Source organism: Halictus rubicundus, chromosome 9, assembly GCF_050948215.1.
Source record: "Halictus rubicundus isolate RS-2024b chromosome 9, iyHalRubi1_principal, whole genome shotgun sequence".
NCBI lineage: Eukaryota > Metazoa > Arthropoda > Insecta > Hymenoptera > Halictidae > Halictus > Halictus rubicundus.
Window position 1 is genome coordinate 7,639,283 of NC_135157.1, and position 20,947 is coordinate 7,660,229.

General features: G+C 41.1%; 1 protein-coding gene across 2 annotated transcripts in view; it reads left to right on the forward strand.

Moving 5' to 3' along the window:
• The window catches only part of Ddr (discoidin domain-containing receptor 2), a 307,075-nt gene that overhangs the window by 278,270 nt on the left and 7,858 nt on the right, over positions 1-20,947 (forward strand). For both annotated transcript variants that reach the window (XM_076793322.1, XM_076793321.1), the window contains 5 exons: positions 209-360; positions 2,722-3,035; positions 8,722-8,913; positions 12,845-12,937; positions 18,203-18,344. In XM_076793322.1, coding sequence (XP_076649437.1) covers positions 209-360; positions 2,722-3,035; positions 8,722-8,913; positions 12,845-12,937; positions 18,203-18,344 — 893 coding nt within the window. The remainder of the gene's footprint in view (positions 1-208; positions 361-2,721; positions 3,036-8,721; positions 8,914-12,844; positions 12,938-18,202; positions 18,345-20,947) is intronic.

Below are 20,947 nucleotides of genomic sequence, written 5' to 3' on the forward strand. Positions count from 1 at the left end.
CTCGGCGACATGTATAGAGAAATCACTGTACTTCTATAACGTCGAACATACATAAGCATATCTATAGCAATTTGTACTTGAGATTCGCGAACTGCGATTTGAAAAATCGGAGATTTCGTGCGAGAATGCGTTTCCATGCACGGTGGCGGTCGTGTGTCTCTAACCTTGTCAAAAAATTCTTTTTTCCGTTCACGGTATCACCGGACAGGTATCACGGAGGTGCAGCCGGTTATTCCGTTGCTGCTGAACACGGCGATCAATCTTGCCAGGCCAATTCCCCCGGTTCAAGAATATCCATCTAATCCGCCGCCCATACCACCGCCGCCGGAAAAGTATTACGCCAGTACGGAGATCTGCAAGGTGAGTATCAAAAATGTACGGCAGACATGCGATCCGTGACGATTAGTCCTTCTCGAGGCATTAATGCGGGCCACTTCGGGCCGCTCGGAACTGTGTCAAACACCACTTCGTGACTCCGGGATCTTACAACGCGATCGCAGCACGCGGCAAGCCACTTGAATCGTTTCCCTTTCGAGGGTTGCTGGCCCCGCGAGCTTATCCGACGGCCTCCTCTTAATTCCACGTTGTTTCGTTGCCACGCTGTTCCGGCTTCTGCTTTAATTTCATTTCGCTCAACTTTGTCCCGCCGAGGTCGTGTCGTTCCCCTCCCGAGCGTCTCCGCGAAAAAGTAATTGATACCCTCGGACGATCTCCATCGAGGGCCTCCCAGTACTATCAATCTTTATGCATTATGTTCGTTTTTATCCCGCCTATTTGTTCTTACAATGCTCCTGACCTTTCTGTAAAAGTTTAGAATCTGTAGAATATTATAACTGAATTTTATGACTTTTCGCTTTATAAAATGATTAGTTTACCAGCGTGCTGAAAGCAGGTACTCCTTCGTCTTCAACAGGATTTACGCGAATGAATGTCTTCACGAACCCACTATTAAAAAGGCATTGTTTCATTCGGACGATTATGCACTCGCGCAACGCGATTCAAAGTCGATAAATCCGTTTCGCCGCCGCGGTGGAGACGTGGGTTTTTTCGCCGATAGAAACAGGATTACAATCAATTTTTCCCACGTTCAAAATTTGCCGGGTGACGTTGAAACACTTCGAACGAAGAATAATGGAGCTTAATGGATGAAAAACATGGCAACCAGAGGGCACTATCAATCATAACTAATGCGAGACGTCCGAGGGAAACGTCTTTCGTGGGCACACGCAGATTACCAAGCGATACTGTAAAGGGTGTGCTTATTGATTGCTTAAGTTTCCCGTGGACTTGTGCGTATTTTCTGACCGTTCAAGACCTTTCAGTTGAGCATTGCTAATCGCCGGCGTATTTACCGAAGAAAGATCGTCCACGATTTTTCGACATTTGCTTTCTAATTGCTCTTACGCCGAGGGTAACGGAAAAATAATTGAACGGAGGGATGTACCGATAACGGGCTCATGAATAATACGAACGTGGTAATTAAATACTTGGGGGATTTCGTTGGGGTTAACGCAACGTAGCATTCAGTGGGGCCGAATGGACTCCTGTGGCTGGCTGTGTCTTGTTAAATGCAAAACGAATTCCATAGACCTTCCACAAAATGCATTGTATCGTATAACATTGTATTCAGTCGTATATCGTATTTTTGAAGTCGTTTATACGAACAGATCGAGTCGTCTAATTTCTTTTCATTTCGAGGTTAAAGACGTTCGATAAATTCATCTTTATTTTCCAAGTCATCTATCAGCATTTCATAAGTTCCTTTAAGTTTCAGGAAGAAGAGTAATTGATACCGTTGTCGCTCAACTTATCCCCATTTTCTTAGCAAGGCCATTAAGCTCTAATGAAAAACTTCCGCAATTTTTCATGAAAATACTCTCGAATGTCGTTTCTTTTAAAACTTTCAGCGTTTTCGCACTCGTCGGGGAATATTTCAGAGCACATTTTTTCTGTTACGAAAGAATTCAGCAAACATTAAATAATATTTGACACGAGTCAACGTAACTTACAAACAAGCACCACTTCATTAAATTTACAAATTCATTGAATTGATCGATGGATATCTTTACGGAAATAAAGAACGAATATTTACAAATATACATAATTACAAATTTAATAAAAATATTTATAAGAAGAGTAGTAAGAATAATCTCTCAAAAACAAAAGACAGTGAAAAGAAAACCGAAATATTAAAATTTATGAAATTGAATTTGTGTTACCCAGGGCATCATGATTAGACTGTGAATTTTTAATGTAAACATAAAAACAGAATAAAAGCTCCTTGTATTAATTGCCAGAAGCAGGAATCAAATAGAAATTTCGTTCCCCAATAATTTCAATAAATTGGGAACAATACACTGATATTCTTAAATACTTTTATCTTTTTACATTTTAAAATTGTACGTACTCATCTTCGCCATAAATGCATAATGTCCATAGTCGAATCACGATTGTGTGCATAGTAAAAATCTGTTTTTATTGGGAGCACAAATCTCATTATTGGGATCGAATTAAAACGGGAACAGGTAAAAATCGCGTGAAGAATATTCGTGTAAATATGTCAGCGAATCGTGCGAGGATTAGATAGGAATTGTGACTGTGGGACTGTTGGAAGATAGTACGAAATGAAGCGGTTGGATAGGGAATAATGTTCCGGGGAAAGTGTCGCCGGAAATATTTTCGACTTTTCCGTTTCATCGGCGCATTTGCCTTTTATTACAGAATTCTCTGCCGCCGTTGCCGCCATCCCCCACACCGAGCACGCCACCGCCAATGAGCGCGAAAGCCTCCAGTAGCATGACAAGCTACAGTCCCGAGGATATGCTTACGGAGGAGGAAGACGAGGTGCCCGAGTGCATCTTAGACTTCCCCCGGGAGAAGCTCAACATCGTTGAAAACCTCGGCTGCGGATACTTCGGCGACGTTCACATTTGCGAGGTCGACAGGTTTCCTGGATACGACGAAGTTTTCCGGAACACCAGCAGCGACCTCGTGATCGTTAAGTCCCTGAGACCCGGATCCTCGGATGCGCTTAGGTAAGGATCCTGTATTATCATCAACTGCCGCCAAGCCACGCCGCGTATTAACCAGAAATTTGCCGGCATTAAGCAAATAATCGCGAAAGTCGAACGAGTTGCCGCCAAGCGGGACGCCTTCCGGTTCTTCAACCTTGAATATTCCATTAACCGGCGACATGGTGCATTATACAACGCGTGAAAAAAGTATTGGCACACTCGGATTCATTGCGACAACGTTAACGTTCCGAAAGAAACTAATTTTTCATACAGTTGCTCACGTTAAAACAAAGTAACTTTTTCAAATTGCACCAAACAACATGACCTGTTTTTAGCAGTTAGAAGCACTAGTTTACGAAATAATGTGCAGAAGAAATTTTGAAAAAATTACAATTGGTAGGTATGCGTAACTACAATTTCCATCACACATTCTTTCGGGTGAAAATTCACTCATTTTATTTTTATAAATATTATAAAATGTTCGATTTCTTTCAATTCCCGTTTGAAGTTGTACTGCTTTAAAATGTTATCCCTAGTTTTGGTAGCAATAAGAGTGACTATTTTACATTACCTTATAAAGTGTCCAAATTTTTATATTTTTTTAAATATATACCCAAGGAAACAAAGTTTAATAATTCCTCATGGATTTTTACAATGTCTATAAGTTAGAAATATTAGAACCCGTAATTTTGATGGGTAAACCTGGTGTTAAGAGTAAAACATAATTGATCGATATTAAATTTAAAACAAAAATTGGTATAGTATTATATTGTCCTAAGACCGTTTATGTTCGACTAAATTGAATACCGCTCGTCCCATTCGTGCGTTCAGACAGTGAAACACAGTGGCTCGCCGGCGAATCGATAAATCAAAGTTGATAATTAAATTCGCCGAAAAAAGTGACTGGAGCAACACGTTATCGAGGCGTTCGTTTAAATCGGTGCGATATAGTGGCCGGAAGAATTAAGCGAGCGAATTATAGAATGACGCCGGCGAATTATACCGACCGATTATGGAGTGTTACCCCTGATTCATTTATTATCTGCAGCAGAATGGCCACCGAAGAAGGCGGGAGGGGGGAGAGGGTAGAAGGGAAATAATGGAAATATAGGACATCGATAGAAAATTATCCCAATCGATTATATCTAGAGCGGGCACCGTTAACGCGATAATTCGATAATGTGGCGCAAAGTGATTTCGAATATAATAACACGCTCGACGCATTAATTTGCCGCGACGCGATAATGCAAAAGGTGTTTAAACGGCCAGCGACTGCCGCCGTATAATCGAATAACTCCGAGGGGCCGCGACGCTATTATTTTTCCCGACACCGGGCCTTAACGACGCAACACCGATACCGCGTACCTACGATTGCCTCGGCAGTTCCGTAATTGACTGTATCGAGCTTCCAATTCGACCTAGATATCCTTTGAAACCGACTAAACTCTCCGGGGAATTATTTAAACTGCCTGCGAATCACGAGGCAATAACGAACTGGAAAGTTCGAACGTCTAATGCCAATATTGATTTCGCGTCAAAATTTCCCCGGCAATACTCCGGCGCAAAAAAAGGACCGGAACCGTCCGGAAGTTTTATTCGAAACAGTAATTGACTATTTCGATGGCTCGACCCAGTCGGCTTTCTTTTTCAGGCACGTTGCGCAATCGGTCAGATTAATTCGAAAATATAAACGTCCGCCTAACGTAGCTTTCCAGACGTTTGTTGCGTGTGTAGAAAAGGTCGGATTTTAGAATGAAACTTTCAGTCTCTTCATTTTCGTCAAATACGCTGCTCAACTTTCAACAAGCAAGCATTTTCACTCGTATAAACGATTAGAGTTAGTAAAATGATTATTGGTTACTCTACGATGGAGTTTGCACCTTACACTATAATTTAGTTTATTTCGGTGACGCGTTAACACGAAACCTACCACGGTCAAATGATCGGTTTTATATTTTACAATTATTGAAATTATAAAAATTCATTTATGGAAAATAGTGGAATAAATTTCCTTGTCTAAGCATTTATTATATGGAAAATTACGGACAATCTCAATAAATTTGGGGTTGCCATTTTATAAGGCAATATTTACCAGATACTGTTAATGCTTGATAGGTTTAGTGTTAACGGTGGATTTCCAGACGTGGAGTCTCTGTTAGCGTTGTTATTTAAAAGAAAAATGATTAAAATTCTTTTGTATACAATAACCTAATAATAATAACAGGATTTAATTTATTCAGATTTTAAAGGACTCTTATGCTAACATGTACTTGAATAAAGAAGTATAATAAAAAAATTATCAGGAAAATATTTCTGTAACTTCACGAACTGTAAAAAATATTCGAAATTCGTCATTTTTACAGGCTCGGTGGTTCTATTGTTGATTAGAATGATACTTTGATGAATGAGATTTATTCAGAAGAAAGTCGCGTTTACTTAACGTCGCTATTAAAAATTTGACATTTCACGTGCAAGAAGATGTTAGCCTAACACCGTAACCGAGAACCAGTGATTGAAAGAGAGGGAGAGAGAGTGAGAGAGAAATCGTGGAAGGGGACGAAAATGAGCCAATTCCCAAGCCGCTATGCTTCTTCAATTTGCGTACCGATGTCCATAAACTCCCGTTCGAAGCCAAGGAAGCAAGAGCGGATGTACATGATAAAGCGTGTCCCAGGGACGAGCAGGCGACGCGTTATCGCCGGCACAGCGATCGGATGATCCGGGTAGACAAGATCGGGGATTACAGGTTCCTCCGCTCGCGGGACGTGTACCGTCGGCGAGGGTCTCGGTGACGGGATGCTAGAGCCTCGAAAGTACAATCGCTTTCTCCCATTTTTCATTTTCCCTGCTTTTTTTTCTTCTATTTTCAACGCAACAGCTCGCAGCTGTCTGCGCAAGTACTCGAAAAGGACAGCGGGATCAGGAGATCTGCTCAAGAACGTCGTGGAATCACGTCAACGAAATTCGCTCCTTCGATTCCCCTCCAAGTCGATGCTGTCCCCTTCAAACTGGTCCCCTTTCGAATACACTTGTTCCGGTGGCATTTGCGTTGCTCAAAACAGTGCCAGAAATCTTCTTGCGAAACGCTGTTCTCGTCGTTTCACGTTCTATTACATCAACGTCGTCCATAGGCCACCCTAGCATGACATTTTTTGTCTTTGGAAATAAACAAAATTCGAGAGAGGTGTTTAGGTGACTTTTGGCACATTTGTAACATTTTTATTTATTTTGTTCTATTATTGTAACTTGTGCCTTTGGTATTTTTCCAAATAATATGCTTTGGCTATAACCCCTCTAGCCCCCCACCCTAAATCCGCCACTGCCCTTAGACTATAAACGTTTTCACGGTACCCTCAAACTGTAAAGGTGGGTCTTTTTATCTTTAATTATTATATATAATTTGTTGAAATATTTTATATTGTACATGGTTCGAGAAACGCATCCCCTTTGCAGTTTAAGGGTTCAAATTAACATTAACAGGGGAAATACCTGCCCGCCGATTTTCCAGCTGGCAGGCCAACCAAAGAAAATTGAAATTCGCGTGGTTACAACTTTTCCGTTAGACTTTACACACGACACAGTCGTTTCACGTTCGGCTGCGCAACACGTCGTCAAAGTTTTCCACGAAAAGCTGTCGCGCTTCGTACGCAGACCGAGAAACGAATCCGTAATTCGAGCCGTAATTTGCAATATTGTTTTCACACCGTGTAACCAGGCGAAATTCACGAACGAGCTTTTGTCACGAACGATATCAATTAATGAAGGGCGCAATTAGCGGAACCAGCGGCGACGCAGCGCGGCGCGTCGAACACACGAGCATCTCGCCCCGAAATCCGGTATTCTTCGCGTTGTCGGCTGCTCGTTCGACGAACACGCCTCGCGTGTCCGTGGCGAGATAATCATCGGATTTTCATACGGGTCGGGCGTTAACGAGAATTTCTCCGGTTTCGCGGAAAAACGTGGCAAAACGGACGCAAAGAGTCGAACGACGCTGCCCGAAAAACTATAGGCGAATACATTGTTCCAAAAGTTGGCGAAATGATTTATTTACTGGCATCCTGACAACGTTTCGGCGATGTAATCAATCTTGAAATATTTTCCATAGCCTTGTCTATAAATGAGCTGAGTTTCACGAGCCTGAGGAAAGTCGTTCGCTTATGGCAACGTCTTTTGTATGGCTATGTCCCCTTCGCTCGCGTCTTGTAAACTATGGAATGATTAGAAAACACTAAACCAATTTAAGCGTGTTATTACATTGTTCCCAATTTATTAAAATAATCAAAAGTAGTCTGGTCAGTGTTTGAACTGTGGCGTCAGATGTTCCTCAGATTTCTTGAAACGCGCTTTGAGTTTCTGTTTCGGTGTTACGCTTGTTTGGCATATAAAAAAATTAAGGGAGCAGATCTAGCAAGGCTTTACATGATCATAATTTCCTCCGCACCGACGCGGCGGAAAGTTTTATTTCGTTTTCCTTTTCCAGAAACTCCTGCGTTGATCTCCAGGGACGCGCATTTTCCCGTTTGCACGCCGACCACAAGCGCAGTTACAGTCGCGAACTTCTTTGCGTCTCAAAATTGCTTGACTCGTAATGAAGTTTCTTAATTAAAAGCCCTAGCATGGAGCAACCGAATATCATATTTTTTTAGAAATTATATAGAGTGCTGTAACGCTATCATCTGATTAATACATTATAGGTCGTTCGCCAAGCAAAGAATATTTATTTGTAACAGAGTAGTTCAAAGGAATGTTGGGATAATACTTCTTTGGAAGGCAAAAATTCATATAAGAGATTCATCGAACGAGAAGAAAGAATTCAACATTTTTGAAATATTTCTTATGTATTTCATTTTGCCACAGAACTGATTTTTCTGTTTTCTTCGATCAGCAATAGCTAATTTAATAAATTTATTAAAATATAAGTATATTTTATAATTCTGTTCACTTTATACAATTACACATTTATTTTTATTTTTATTTCCCAGTAAATTGCCTATGTTCTTATTAGACTGTGGATCTGAATGTGTTTATAGTATGTACAGATTTTTAAAATCCAAGACAACATGTATGCTAACAAACATTAACGACGTCTCTACCCTATGCTTACCAGAAGGAATTTTTTCTGCTTAACACTTCGGTAACTTTGACCTTCTTAAACAAAATTTTACCTTCCTCGACGGCGAACGGGTCGACGGTCGCCGTCAATTGCACAAAGTAAAAATGCACAGGCTGCGTTCGCGAGTCAATCGATTCAAGATGCTCGGCTTCAGGGATAAGCAGTCCTCGGGGAGGCTCAGAACCATCGGGCGTTCTTTTATCCGGATCATAAATATTAGACAAGCGAAACAACGGGAGAGCTCTATTAAACATGAAACTCACAAGCGTTCTCGAAACGATAATCTCGGTAGTTGTTATCCGTGGGCCGCGCGTTACGTAGCTTCTGCCGGCTGCAATCCCTCTCCTATCCCTCTGTTTTTTCCCTGGTTCTCCTTCAACCCCTCTATCCCGTTCTGATGCTTGCCGTTTTCGTTAGGGGAAGTAAGAGAGACGAACGGACGAGCTCCCGAGGAACACACCGATGCGATACTCAGACAAAGTGCTCGCATTATTTCGAGTATACGTGCACGTGTGCCCGTATTCAATAGCAAGCCGGTCGGCAGGGCATCCGACTATAAAGATATTACTTCCGAGTGTCCTGTGTATTTTCCAGGATAGAATTTCAACAGGAAGCAAAAAGACTGGCACGGCTGACCGATCGGAATGTCGCGCGGCTACTCGGTGCCAGCCTCGAAGACGACCCCATGTGCATCGTATCGGAAAACGGCGAGTACGGGGATTTGAATCAATATTTGCAGAGCCACATCGCTGAAACGTCCACCGTGCACACTGCTAAGACCCTCAGGTACGGCTAATTACAATGCTCCTACGCATAAACAATTTTATGTCGCTTCGCAGACGGGAACGGGGATTAATAGTCTTCTGGTCCTGCACCGCCATTTTGCATCCCTGGACATTTTTGTAGAGAAATCGGACGACTGTTTTATATCCAGCTGTTGCATACTTATCTTCTATTATTTGGACTATCAAATATAATTTTCTGAAGTCAAGATACTTAAAATTGTAGGAGTTGCTTAATATGAAGTAGCATTTTAATCAGTTATTCAGTTATGACATGAACAAAAAGAAATGTAATATGCTGCATTTGCTCAAATCATTTCATTTGAATATATTGAAAACGAATTAACAATTTGAAAAGTACATTATTTCCCATGACGGAGGTAAAATGTGTCACAGTATCTATTTTGGAGCAACAAGTGCTTGAAAATGATCGGAAATGAAATTACAACAAATCAGTTCTTCCCAATTCGATCATTCAACTTTACTGAATTTTATACATTAAAATACAACAAACTGGAATTATACAATGTTCAGATCGAGGTTCTACTACCCTTTATTTATTCTATTAGAATATTCTTAAATAAGAGTTTGTATCTTTTGCATTTCTGAACGTTCGTATAGAAAATACAAAAATCAAAATTTACAGAACAGTCTCGTCCGAAATATCAATTAACAAAAAGTTTAATATCATAAAAGAGGTTTAGTAAACAATTCTTACAAATAACAGTAATAACTCGCAGATTTACTCTTAATTTATTGAAAATGAAAGTGATGTAGCATGTGTAAAGAATTTTAAGTGCAAGAATATGCGAAACAGAATCGACCAGAGTGATGCAACGCGAACAAAATAAAAATTTTAATTAATGGACGCCGATTGCTACAAATAAATAACCTTTTTACCGATAATCGTGGCAGGGCAATTTTCCAACAGGCGTTTCGCAGTGTTCGTAACTCGGGGCAAATTAGTTTCATATATTACAATGTGTCAGTTAACCGTGCCGTCGGATGATGCTTGACTTTTTAATCATTCGGCAGCGAGGTAGCGGCGGCGTTCTCCCCGTTGTAACGCCGCGTGTCCAATCGCGAAAATGAAACAACGACGATTTTTCTTGTCGCTCCATCATGCGCGTGACGAATGATATTCCAGCTAACGATGGCTCCCGTCCGAGAACAATGAACCCAATTTTTCGATTTTATCGTTGCGAGGAACGTCAGTTCCAATCACGTTCGAGGCGCGTGTGGAAATGCGGCGTGTCCGCGAATCGGTCGAAAGTACTCGAAATACGAGAAATCGGCTGAAAATGAAAGGTGAACGACAGAGAAGATCATCGGTGCTGATGACAGCTGTCGGCGGACCGTGTTTTTCCCGCGCGACTCGTTTTTCCAGCTACCATCAAGAGGAACGGTCGCTCTTTATCTTCGCCGGCATTGATCGTGCACTCGAATCAACGTTTCATTCGATGTTTCTTTCCGGGCGACTTTCAAGCAACTTGCACGAGACGATTGCAAAAAGATTGCCAGGCTGCCGATTTTCTCGCGAATTACAACCTTCACAGGCTACTTCGTGAATATCAAAGTACAGTAGAACCTCGATAGTTGCACGGAACGAAACTGAATCTTCCACTTCTATTATGTCGCTGCTATACCGTATCCTCGAGGAGCACTCTACGATCATGTCGCGTGAAAACAAGTACGAGTGCGAGCCAACAGATTTCCGAATATATGTATTATTATTTCCTAAACTAGACAACTATCTAGAATAACTATACAAGAATATACTAGAAATGCAACTATCGAGGTTCTACTGTAAAACAAAAGTGTCATTGTTGACTATAAGATTCCTCGCAGCAGAAAGAAAATTAAAAATGCTACCGATTCAGTTTTATCGCACTTTAAAATTTTGCTTAAATATTTGCAGTTTAATCACAACTAAATTGTGGATCTGTAGATGATTCTACATGTAAATATAAGTCGAAAAGAAAGAATACCATTTTTTCATTTGGCGCCCCGTTTTCGAGAAAATTGAGTATAAAGGATTCGCGTGATTTAATATATTCGGGTAGTAGAATTGGTTGGTCATGGTCAGACGCGTCAGACGAATCCTATCTAATAGCACGTGTATTCGCTGCATTCTCGAACTCGATTTTCCCGAGAACGATGCGTGAAACGAAAAAATGTTATTCCTTTTGTTCGACTTATTTTGGCATGTAGAATCATCCCCTGCTCGGCTTTACCACCCCTCTACTCTGTGTAATGAAGATATGGTGTACCATGCGATACCAGATCGAGTTAGCGCAGAGAACGCGAGCAGAGTATATAAAAAATTAGCAAAGAAAAATAATTTCGTTAGTCCGGGGATCGGTTCCGTCGCAAACCGGCAGGCATCCGCACCAAACAAATCAATTCTGGAACAGACAGAATTGGATTACTGTTTGGGCGTCGAGTTCAAGTTACTTGATTCTGTTAATTAAACCGCCAACACAAACGAAACAGTTTCCCATTCGATCTGCACGATCATGGTACGGAGGGATGGCCGCGTTTTTGCGGAACGCACGGTCTCGGATTCCCGAAATGGTTTTCGATCCATATTTTTGTCGATCAGTTTTCAACGCGGGGAGGGGGGGAGGCGTTTTTCGTCAACGACGCCGAAAATCACCCCGTCGACAACGATCAACTTTCACCGGAACGTTCCGCCGGAAACATTACTCCCGCAGTTACATAAACGCACACTAATTGAAATTTCGTGTTGCCCGCGGAATGCCTGTCGCGGCAAAAATCGCCGGCCAATATTCCGCGAAAGAAAACAATGAAACATCGCGTCCCGGTGTGTTTTTTTCGGTCCGGGGTGGGGGGAGCATGCGAAAAAAAGGGAATTTCGCTGAATCCGAATGAAATATATCGGCGCTCTTCATGAACACCAGCGTCCAACAATATTTACGCAGGTTCCGTTGACGTGGCTATCCCGCGGCCAAATAAATCTGTTTCACCGCGTAATCCGCTTACGACAATGTTAACCGGAAGAGAGTCGGCCACGTTATACGGCTCGGTGCCTTTCTTGTTGTGTCAGTGTCCGCCATTAAGGGGGCGCATGCTAGGATGAGTGTAAAATTTTGAAACCGTTCGAATCTCGAAGTATATTACACCATAAAGTTAATGCACATTAAAGTTGCTCTTTTTCTTTTGGAACTTTACAAATTCAAATGACTCCATAGAGTTTGAACAATTTTTGTACAGATTTATTTCAATGCTAATGAATAATGAAACTGTAAAATGAAAATTGGAAAATATAATTGAAATTTTTTCTTCCGAGATTATAACCGGTTAAACATACACAATTTTCCAAAAGTAGATTCAGGAACTTTTTGGAGCCACTGCATTTATAAACTACGTTCTTTTCACCAAAAAATCAATTCACTTTGTAGTTTTCGGTGCACGCATTTTCAAAAAACCTGTTTTTTCCATGGATCCGAAAGCACGCACCCCCTTTAAACGGCGATCTGTCGTGTAACGACGATATTCGCGAATAATGTTGTCGCGAGCGGCCGATTGAAGCCGAAAAAGGGTTCATTGACTGGTCGGTTGCGATCGTTTCGAATGAAGGCAGCGGAAAAAAGTTGGCTGATGTAGGGGGGAGGGGGTGAAAGGGAAGAGAAAAACCCCGTCGAAGTTTATTTCTATGGTGAAGAGAAACGAACGGGGAAACGATCGATCTGCGCCGGGCTTTTGTTGTTAATGCAAATGGTCGGTCGACGTGCGTCCGACTGTACTTTAAAGCGTCGTCATTTGCGGTATTGCGAGCCGATGCAAACGACCGGTCGTGTACATAACGCGATACGTACACGCGGAGAGCCGCGTGCACACATAAACACGGGCCAGAGTTTCGAGGAGCAAACTTCAAGATGGAACCACCTCCACCAACGTTCTTCGTGTTGCAGTTTCGGCACGTTGGTTTACATGGCCACGCAAATAGCATCCGGCATGAAACACCTCGAGGAAATGGACTTCGTGCATCGGGATCTTGCCACAAGGTAACGACAGACAGTCTCTCATAGATTACTTTAAGACTAACTTCGGCGATCAGTCACTCGTTCGACGATGCACCCCGGTTCCCCTGCTCTTCGCGGAATAAGCCAACCGGAAAACGCGTTTTCTCCAGGGTGAAAAGAACCGCGAGCTGATACGGCTCCGAGGCTCGCGTCGATGTCGACGATTTTAACGTGCCAAAAGTTCGAACTTCGAATCGGGATGTGAATATCTGTATCTGTGGCGGCGCAGACATTGGGGTTTGCTGGGAAAGCGATGTCAGTTTCCTGGATCATTCATTCTGTTAGTTGCCCCGGTTAGTTTTCAGGTATGTTTTACGAGAAACACAGGTTTGTATTAGGAGGCCGCTGTAGGTACTGCTGTTCGAGTTTTGTTTAGTAACTCTGCGATTTTCAAGATGGAATTTCAAGGGTAGAACACAATCTTCACACAATCTTCACAAGGGTTCACACAATCAATCCATCAGCTATTCAAATGGAAATACAGTTTTCTGTATACTCTATAATATATTGATACTCTTAAATTTTTTAAATTTTTCTACTGTGTTGTTGTCATACATTCATAAAATCCGCAGTCTAATCACGAAGGACCAGCCAAATAGTTTACGTCGTAATTCATAAATCACCATACTGAAGGAACATACGTTTCTATGCCGGGCTTTAAATGATTTATAAAAGTTGCAGATAAGAGAAATGCGACAGATTATTTGAGTTTTAACGTTTTAGTTACTTGCTGAACGTCGCAGGAATTTCAAGTGTTTCACTGTCCTATTTCCTAGAAGAAATATAACTACTATTGGTAGTTATTGATTTTTACATAGTGCAATTTTTGGTTTACATTGTTGTTTAGTTAAGTATCATTTTAGAAAATTCGTGTTCGATGTACCCATTTATCTCATTACAATCACTTTTAAACAATTGGATTGAGGATTCCTCTGACATTAATTCTTCTGTTTAATTTGGTAACGTAAACGTAAATTGAAAGCGTTATTTTTCTATAGACGTTAAAAGGATTTCGTGCTGCGAAATTTTTTATCTGGGTTTATATAAATCCAACAAAAATAGACACTCGAGTCAGCAGACCTGTCAAATTATCCCGGCCTTAATTGAACGAAGTACATAACTGGAAAAACTTAAATTGCTTCTTTCTCGCAATATCATATTTTCTATGTTATCAGATGTAAATGACTCTAGCCGAGGCGATAGCAGAAAACTTTTCAAATATAAAAGTAACTTTGTGCTCACCGTACATTCTACCTCGCTTACATCGAGCCACCATTACTTGAAATATATTGATTTTTTTTTAAAGCTAGAGTTTGCGTGAATTAACACTAAACCTACCGAGCCTTAAAAGTATCTAATACATGTTGTCTTATAAAAATGACGAGATTGAATTTATTTGGATTTTGTGCGGTTCGTATTATAATACATGCTCTCCTAAATATATTTATTTAATCATTTCCCACGAATTCATTTTTACAATTTCAGTAATTGTAAAATAAAAAATCTGGAACGGTCATTTTGACCGGCGGTGGTAGGTTTAGTGATAAATTTAATAGTAAAAATCGAAACACTATAAAACGGCTGTGGTCATGACTTGTTGTGTCATGACAGATAAAAATGAGGTAGAAAACTTGTAAAATCCTAGTCGTTAAAAATTGAGAATATTAAAAAACGACACCTTCTATTTCCACACCAATGAAACCATAGTCTAGAATATCTTTTAAATCGTTTTTGAAGGCGATTCAATGTACTATTTAATGATCATGAATTACTAAGGTCATAAAGCTAATTTCATCATTGAAGCCGTGTCGAATCTTGAGTGCCGCAACTTGATTAACAAATTCGAAACAGGTCAGTTTCTCAGCAAGGTATTTCCAGCACGAATGGAGACATTTCCGAGATATTCTGCTTACAAGTTGACCAGACTGTAGCCCCGGCGTTCGTTCAGACCGTCGCAGGTTTGATTTAGAAACTCTGTGCCGGGAACACAGTTGCTTCGGTCTGGCGGCGCCATTAAAACTGTACACGTCGCTGGTAGGATAGCCGGGGTGGGGTCACGTGTTCGAATTATTAACTCTAATCATAAAGTTTAATTATAATGCGCCGTGTCGCGGACGTGGGGGGACGGGCGCCGTCGTCGCGCATAAACGCGTAACCACGCGAGCTGCGCTGAAATTAATTGCCTGTTGATTTATAGAAACGAGTGTTGAGCCGAACAGTGCCAATAACCGGCCGGCCAAACGGCAAATAAAACGGTGTATATGAAACGGCGCTGGCACGCCCTTTGAGCCCTCTCCAGCGATTAAACGGCGAAATCGCGCAAACAATTTGCACGCATTATCGCCTGCCGCGAAACCCACCGCGAGAAAAACCCTCGCGATTCCGCTCCTGCGAAAGGGGCAAATCGGCTCACAAAACATTTGACGGCCGCGTTAACGCGAACGGGTACACGGAACCCGTACGCGCACCCGCGACCGATCCTTTCGAATACTCTAATCATGTCGTGCTCGTTTGCGCGCGTAATGAGCACGATTGTTTGTAATTAATATCGCGAACAAAGCGTGAACATTATACCGGCGGCGCTCTCCGTCATTTCACCGTGCAATTGAACGTCAAACGCATTTCCCCGGCTGTCCTGTCGCAGCGCTCAGAGATTAATTAAAGTGCCCAATAAAATTTTCCAGAACGATCCCCGCGCTTTCCCCCGACCCGCGCTTAAAACGTCTCTTCATTCGACAACTTCCAAATTAGGCTTTCTTTCCACGCTTCTTAGTTTTATGAACGTTGTGCCAACGAGTAAATTGGACCATTTTGAATTTCCACTTGAGATACTTGGTTCAGTTCAAAGAGTAGAGAAGGTCAAAAATCCTCCAGAACCAAATTTGATTTCATTAAACCGGTGATGGACAGCTCGCGAAGAAAAAACATTTTACGGGAATTTTCATCTTTCTACCTTGACCGCATAGTGACGGGGAAAATCGGAGTGACGGCTTTTGTTCCGGTTACTACATTTAATCGCACGCGGAAAAGCTGAAGAATTTTAATGGTTGAGATTATTGAGCATTTATAATATTATATATTTGGATAAGATTCATGAGCATGCAAATTATATTAAAAGCAATCATTTAATGCAAACATACAGTCAAACCTGTTTTTGTGCAGTAGATAGGGACCGCATAAAAGAAACCGAACAAAAAAAAATATTCAGAAACTTCATAAATAGCTATAACAAATAATTTTTTACAACATATTAAACAAAAGTCTTACTTAGAAAATATGTCAAAGATTTACGAAATAGCGAGAAAGTTTTTTCCAAACAAAATAAATAATTAAATTCCATAGAAAAGGAAAACACAAAACAGTTTTGACTGTACTTAAATTCGTCATCGTTCATTATTCGTCGACTAGCAAGAATTCGTAATAAAATAAATTTTGTAAATAATTTTCGTGTTTGTAAAATGGTGTAGAGACACCTGTACATATTTGCACGAAGATCTGCAGTCTATTTATGATGAAGTTTGCAATTTTGGCATTCAAGATGTTAGATTATTAAATCAGAAATTATTAAAATCGTTTTTAAATATTTGCAAAAATTGTATAGCTTTGATTGTGGTGGTGGGGAAAGAGCTTAACCGATCGCAGTAGAATATTGTCGGCAAGCTTGTCGGCAATCAGAGAGCCGACAGTGCTCCGCGGCTGGCGTAAAATAAAAGCGTCGCGGTAGCTACTAAACTGTTCCTCCATCCGCCACGGTACACGATAAACGCCCGGTTTTACGTGCAAATCAGCGCGAAACTTCGAACGACCATCGCTTCCGACGTGCTCGGAACCTTTCCGCCGCGAGCCGCTTAAAAGCCGCCCCCTTTGCGAGCCTCGAAATGGTCCTCCAGAATGCATCGCTCTGCCAGGCGCGGCTTTAACGCGCGCGGAAACGCAAAAGAGCAAGATGGGGACCAAGGATTTCCTTTAGAGAAAAACGTTCCCCGCGTGATAGTTGCCAGCGTGTAAAGTGGTGGTGAGCTTCGAATATACTCTACATACCGCTCCTAACTATTCCCACGATTTTAACATTCAGTCGCCGGTGTCGGAACTCTGTTCAAAAGACTTCATCCTCTTTCATCTTCTGCTGGCCAAGTTGTTAATTATTTGCGTTTGGCGCTGACGGGTTCGACGAACTTCGGAGAAATACGCTCGGAAATATTTATAGAAAAATTGGTAAATTGTGAAAATCGCGAATAATAAAAATTCGATTTTAATTCATCACTAGACTGCAGATCTTTATGAATTGACAACATTGGAACCTGTGTATTAACCAAACGTGTTTTAATTTTGTTTGGACTAGAAGGAATTTTTTACTTAAGAAATAGTTGTTCCTTTATTCGGTATTTTATAAAGTAATATATAAATTGGAAAGAAATTGGTTTGCATTGTACACTGGCCACGCGAAGCTGGTTGTATCATGTTAGATAGAAATTCGTTTGACGGTACGATATTCGAGAATTGATGGATGCTATTGAGTGAACCGTCGAATTCACTACATCGCTACAGAAAGTTAGAATGGAAAGACGACATTGCTTATGGGCAAACCTGATGCATCGCGTTGAGAGCCCCGACCGGAGCAAGATCTTCGGAGAAGTTAGATCCCCCTCGAGATTTGTGAACCGTGTGCTAACCACTTGTCCACGTATCTTCGGCTGACAGGATAGGGGAACCAAAATAATCCACTCGGCCTTGCAGACGGATTGTCTCGTGAAATATGCTCCCTCTTCTGCCGGTGGATGCTGTGCCCCAAGTGTCTACAAAGATAGCAGGGTCGAACGAATAACGAGAGCCAAATGGAAAACGGATTAACCGCCGACATAATACTCGCGAGCTTTTTTTTTCTGTACAGTACTCTCTCCGTAACTGTCTCAAAGGTCTTACCCAACTGTCAAAACTTTATCCCCAATACGAGGGGAATCTCCCTTGGAACCAGTCATATGGTAAATTTTATTTTTATTTTATTTTTTTGATTTCCTAATTAAAATGACATCGAACACAATATTATCACGATTATAATTAGTAGCATCTCTGCTAGACCTGTCACTCGGCAGACTCGGCGATACGACAGTTACGAAGAGACTACTGTAGTGGAGAGAATACTTATGTGAGCAAAATGAAAAATACAGTGCTGCTGCAGCTGGTCGGGCGTCAGCTGTTGCGGAAAAAATAAATGGAGATATTGAACCGGTTATGGGCTTGTTGCAGAAACTGCTTGGTGAGTCGTGGTTATTCGGTGAAAGTGTCGGATCTGGGCTCCGGAAGGAACGCCTACGCTGCTGACTACTTCCGGGTGGAGGGCCGACCTGCACTGCCAATTCGGTGGATGGCTTGGGAATCCATGCTGATGGTAAGTAATTAATTAGTCTTTGATGGGACAATCGGTCGGAATTTCAAGCGCCCGTATCGATAATTCAAACGGGTCTATTCGGCGAGCTTGTCGCGAGCGTCCAGAACGGTGCAACTTTACTATAAGGAAACGTGACGATTCACGGAATGTGGTAAAATAAAGTAAATGATGAAAATATGTAGAAAAAGTGTTTATCATTGTATATTCGCTATAAGAGAATGCTTTTAATGGCAAAGTGTGTATCCTTAAGTCTTAAGTAAAGTGTCCTTAATCCTCCGTCACTCCCCCAGCTGTAGAAATTGTTAATACACTCGATTAAATGTTTTCAATCCCAAAATTTCAGTCATATTTTCATTCACTCGTAAGTTGTGATAGAAAACAGAAATATTTGTCGAATAATTTACACATCTAGATTTAAACATCAAAACACTTGTATCATTATGCGAGCAAATAATTTTTATTGGTTCGACGTACTTCCTTTGTCAATATAAGAGTGGCGTAAATAGTTCGAAAGTTTTTCTATGAACCTAGAGTAAAAGGAAACTGACTCGTGATGGTATCCGCAGCAAGTAATCACCCTAATGCATTCAAATTTCGTTTTCATGTTAGTTAGCATGCCGATTATCTTTATAGCTGCATTATAACTTTACATCAACTTTTCAACTTCTCTACAACAACTTGAGACATTTGTTAACATTAAACCCACCTTACACTGAAAGTGACTGGTGCCATTTTTATTTTTAAGTGACATTTTTATGCCTTATAAAAATGGGAACATAGAATTTCGGTATTTAGATGTTGCACGGTTTTCAATGTGTGGTTGTATAATGAAATTTATTCAATCATTTCCCTTGGAAAAAGTTTGAATATAAAAAACTGGTCATTTGAACTGTACTGTTCAAAAACTGGACAGTTGAACAGATGATTCTGAAACATTTGTAAGTGTACTTTACATTAGTATTTTATAATGTAGGTTTATTATTCGAATGTATAACATTGTATACAAGGCTTGAACGGCGATTACGCGAGGATAGAATTTTATTTCGTTGCAAAACAAAATAAAAATCATATACAGTAGACTTTTTTAAAAATCTTAAATCGTAACGTACTCGACACATATCGGTTCGTTCCGTATTCCATTTCTTCTCCGAAACAGAAGAGGATTGAAGACATAGTTAACCATCTATTTCGAGACTCAACGTATCGTATATTTTTCTTTTAGTCGTTCCCGAGTCCATCGCATATAATTCAGCATCGTACTGTTTTAGGCCTAACGTGCCTAATACCAATCGCCCCCGATAACGAGCAACGAATTAAGTTTCGACACGATAGACCCCACCGGACGAATTGTATACGATTTCTATCGGTAGTCGGGGTCGGGATAGGAAAAACAAAACCGAGAGCGCGATCGAATGGTTTTATTTCGTACCGTTTCGGTCAGTGACGTTTAAATGGACCGTGGCTGCGCATCCGCGCGATGAAACTCGCTTTGGTTTTCGCGAATGCCTATCGTCCGTTGTTTTGCACGCTCGAAATCAAAGCCTCGCTTTTCGCACTCGAACAGATGAACGTTTTTATGCTTTTTTCCCCGCGCCCGTATGCCCGTGTGCGTTTATGTGTACGCGCGTGTGTGTGCGTTTTTTTCAATATTTGCTCTCAAGATTCGTCGATCCCGGTTTTAGCAAGCTGAAACAACAGCGATCATTGTTTAATAGCTGGCTTCCGCGCGCGCCTCGACCTGATTCGACTTCGAATCTGCCTCGATCCGGTTAGAAGCCATTTTAACCTTCCTCCTTGTTCAGAAACCCATCCACGCTGATCCACGGGGATCGGAGGAACTCGAAGTGGATTCAAACAGTCGGGAACGGGATGGAATGGGGGCGAACAGATTACGGTGCATTAAGTAGCTAATAACCTGAAACATTTGCTTTTTAATCACGATCGCGACTCCAATCTCTGGAAACCAATTTACCACGTACCATCTCCGTACGAGCGGAAAACACTAAATTGTTTAAGACAGCTTGCACTCGTGTCCTTTACGCGTTGCACGCGATCTTAAAAATTATTATCCCTAGTTCGCCGAACAACGATGTGCTTTCATTGTTTTATTTATTATATTCCTAGTAATTGCTATTGTATGTTAAATTGACCTTAAAAATGTTGCTATCAATATCAGCCTTTTGGGTACTTCGAAAAAATATAAAGTGTATTATGGATGTTAAATAATTTCCACTTACGTTTACTTTATTTTACACGTAACATATAGACACGTTTCGATGAAAGCTGAATTGAACATTTCCGGTTGATCAAAAATTCTGACTTAACATTTTCCCGTTGCAACGAGACACTGTAAAGGCGAATGAAAAACTCTGGCGAAACTTAGAATAGCTATCACGAGTCTAATTAAAAATTAATATCTTCGAGAATATCGACTGACCATCCCTCGAAATGAATTTGTCGGGTCTCCATAATTCCTAGATATCGTAACATCGTAAATATGTAGAAGCTTTAACGCTGATCGAGACGAATCGCGCCCGTCGAAGTTCCCCGGGTCGAAATTTATCTAATGGCTTTGCGCCATGTGCACCGTGGGAAAGTTCAAA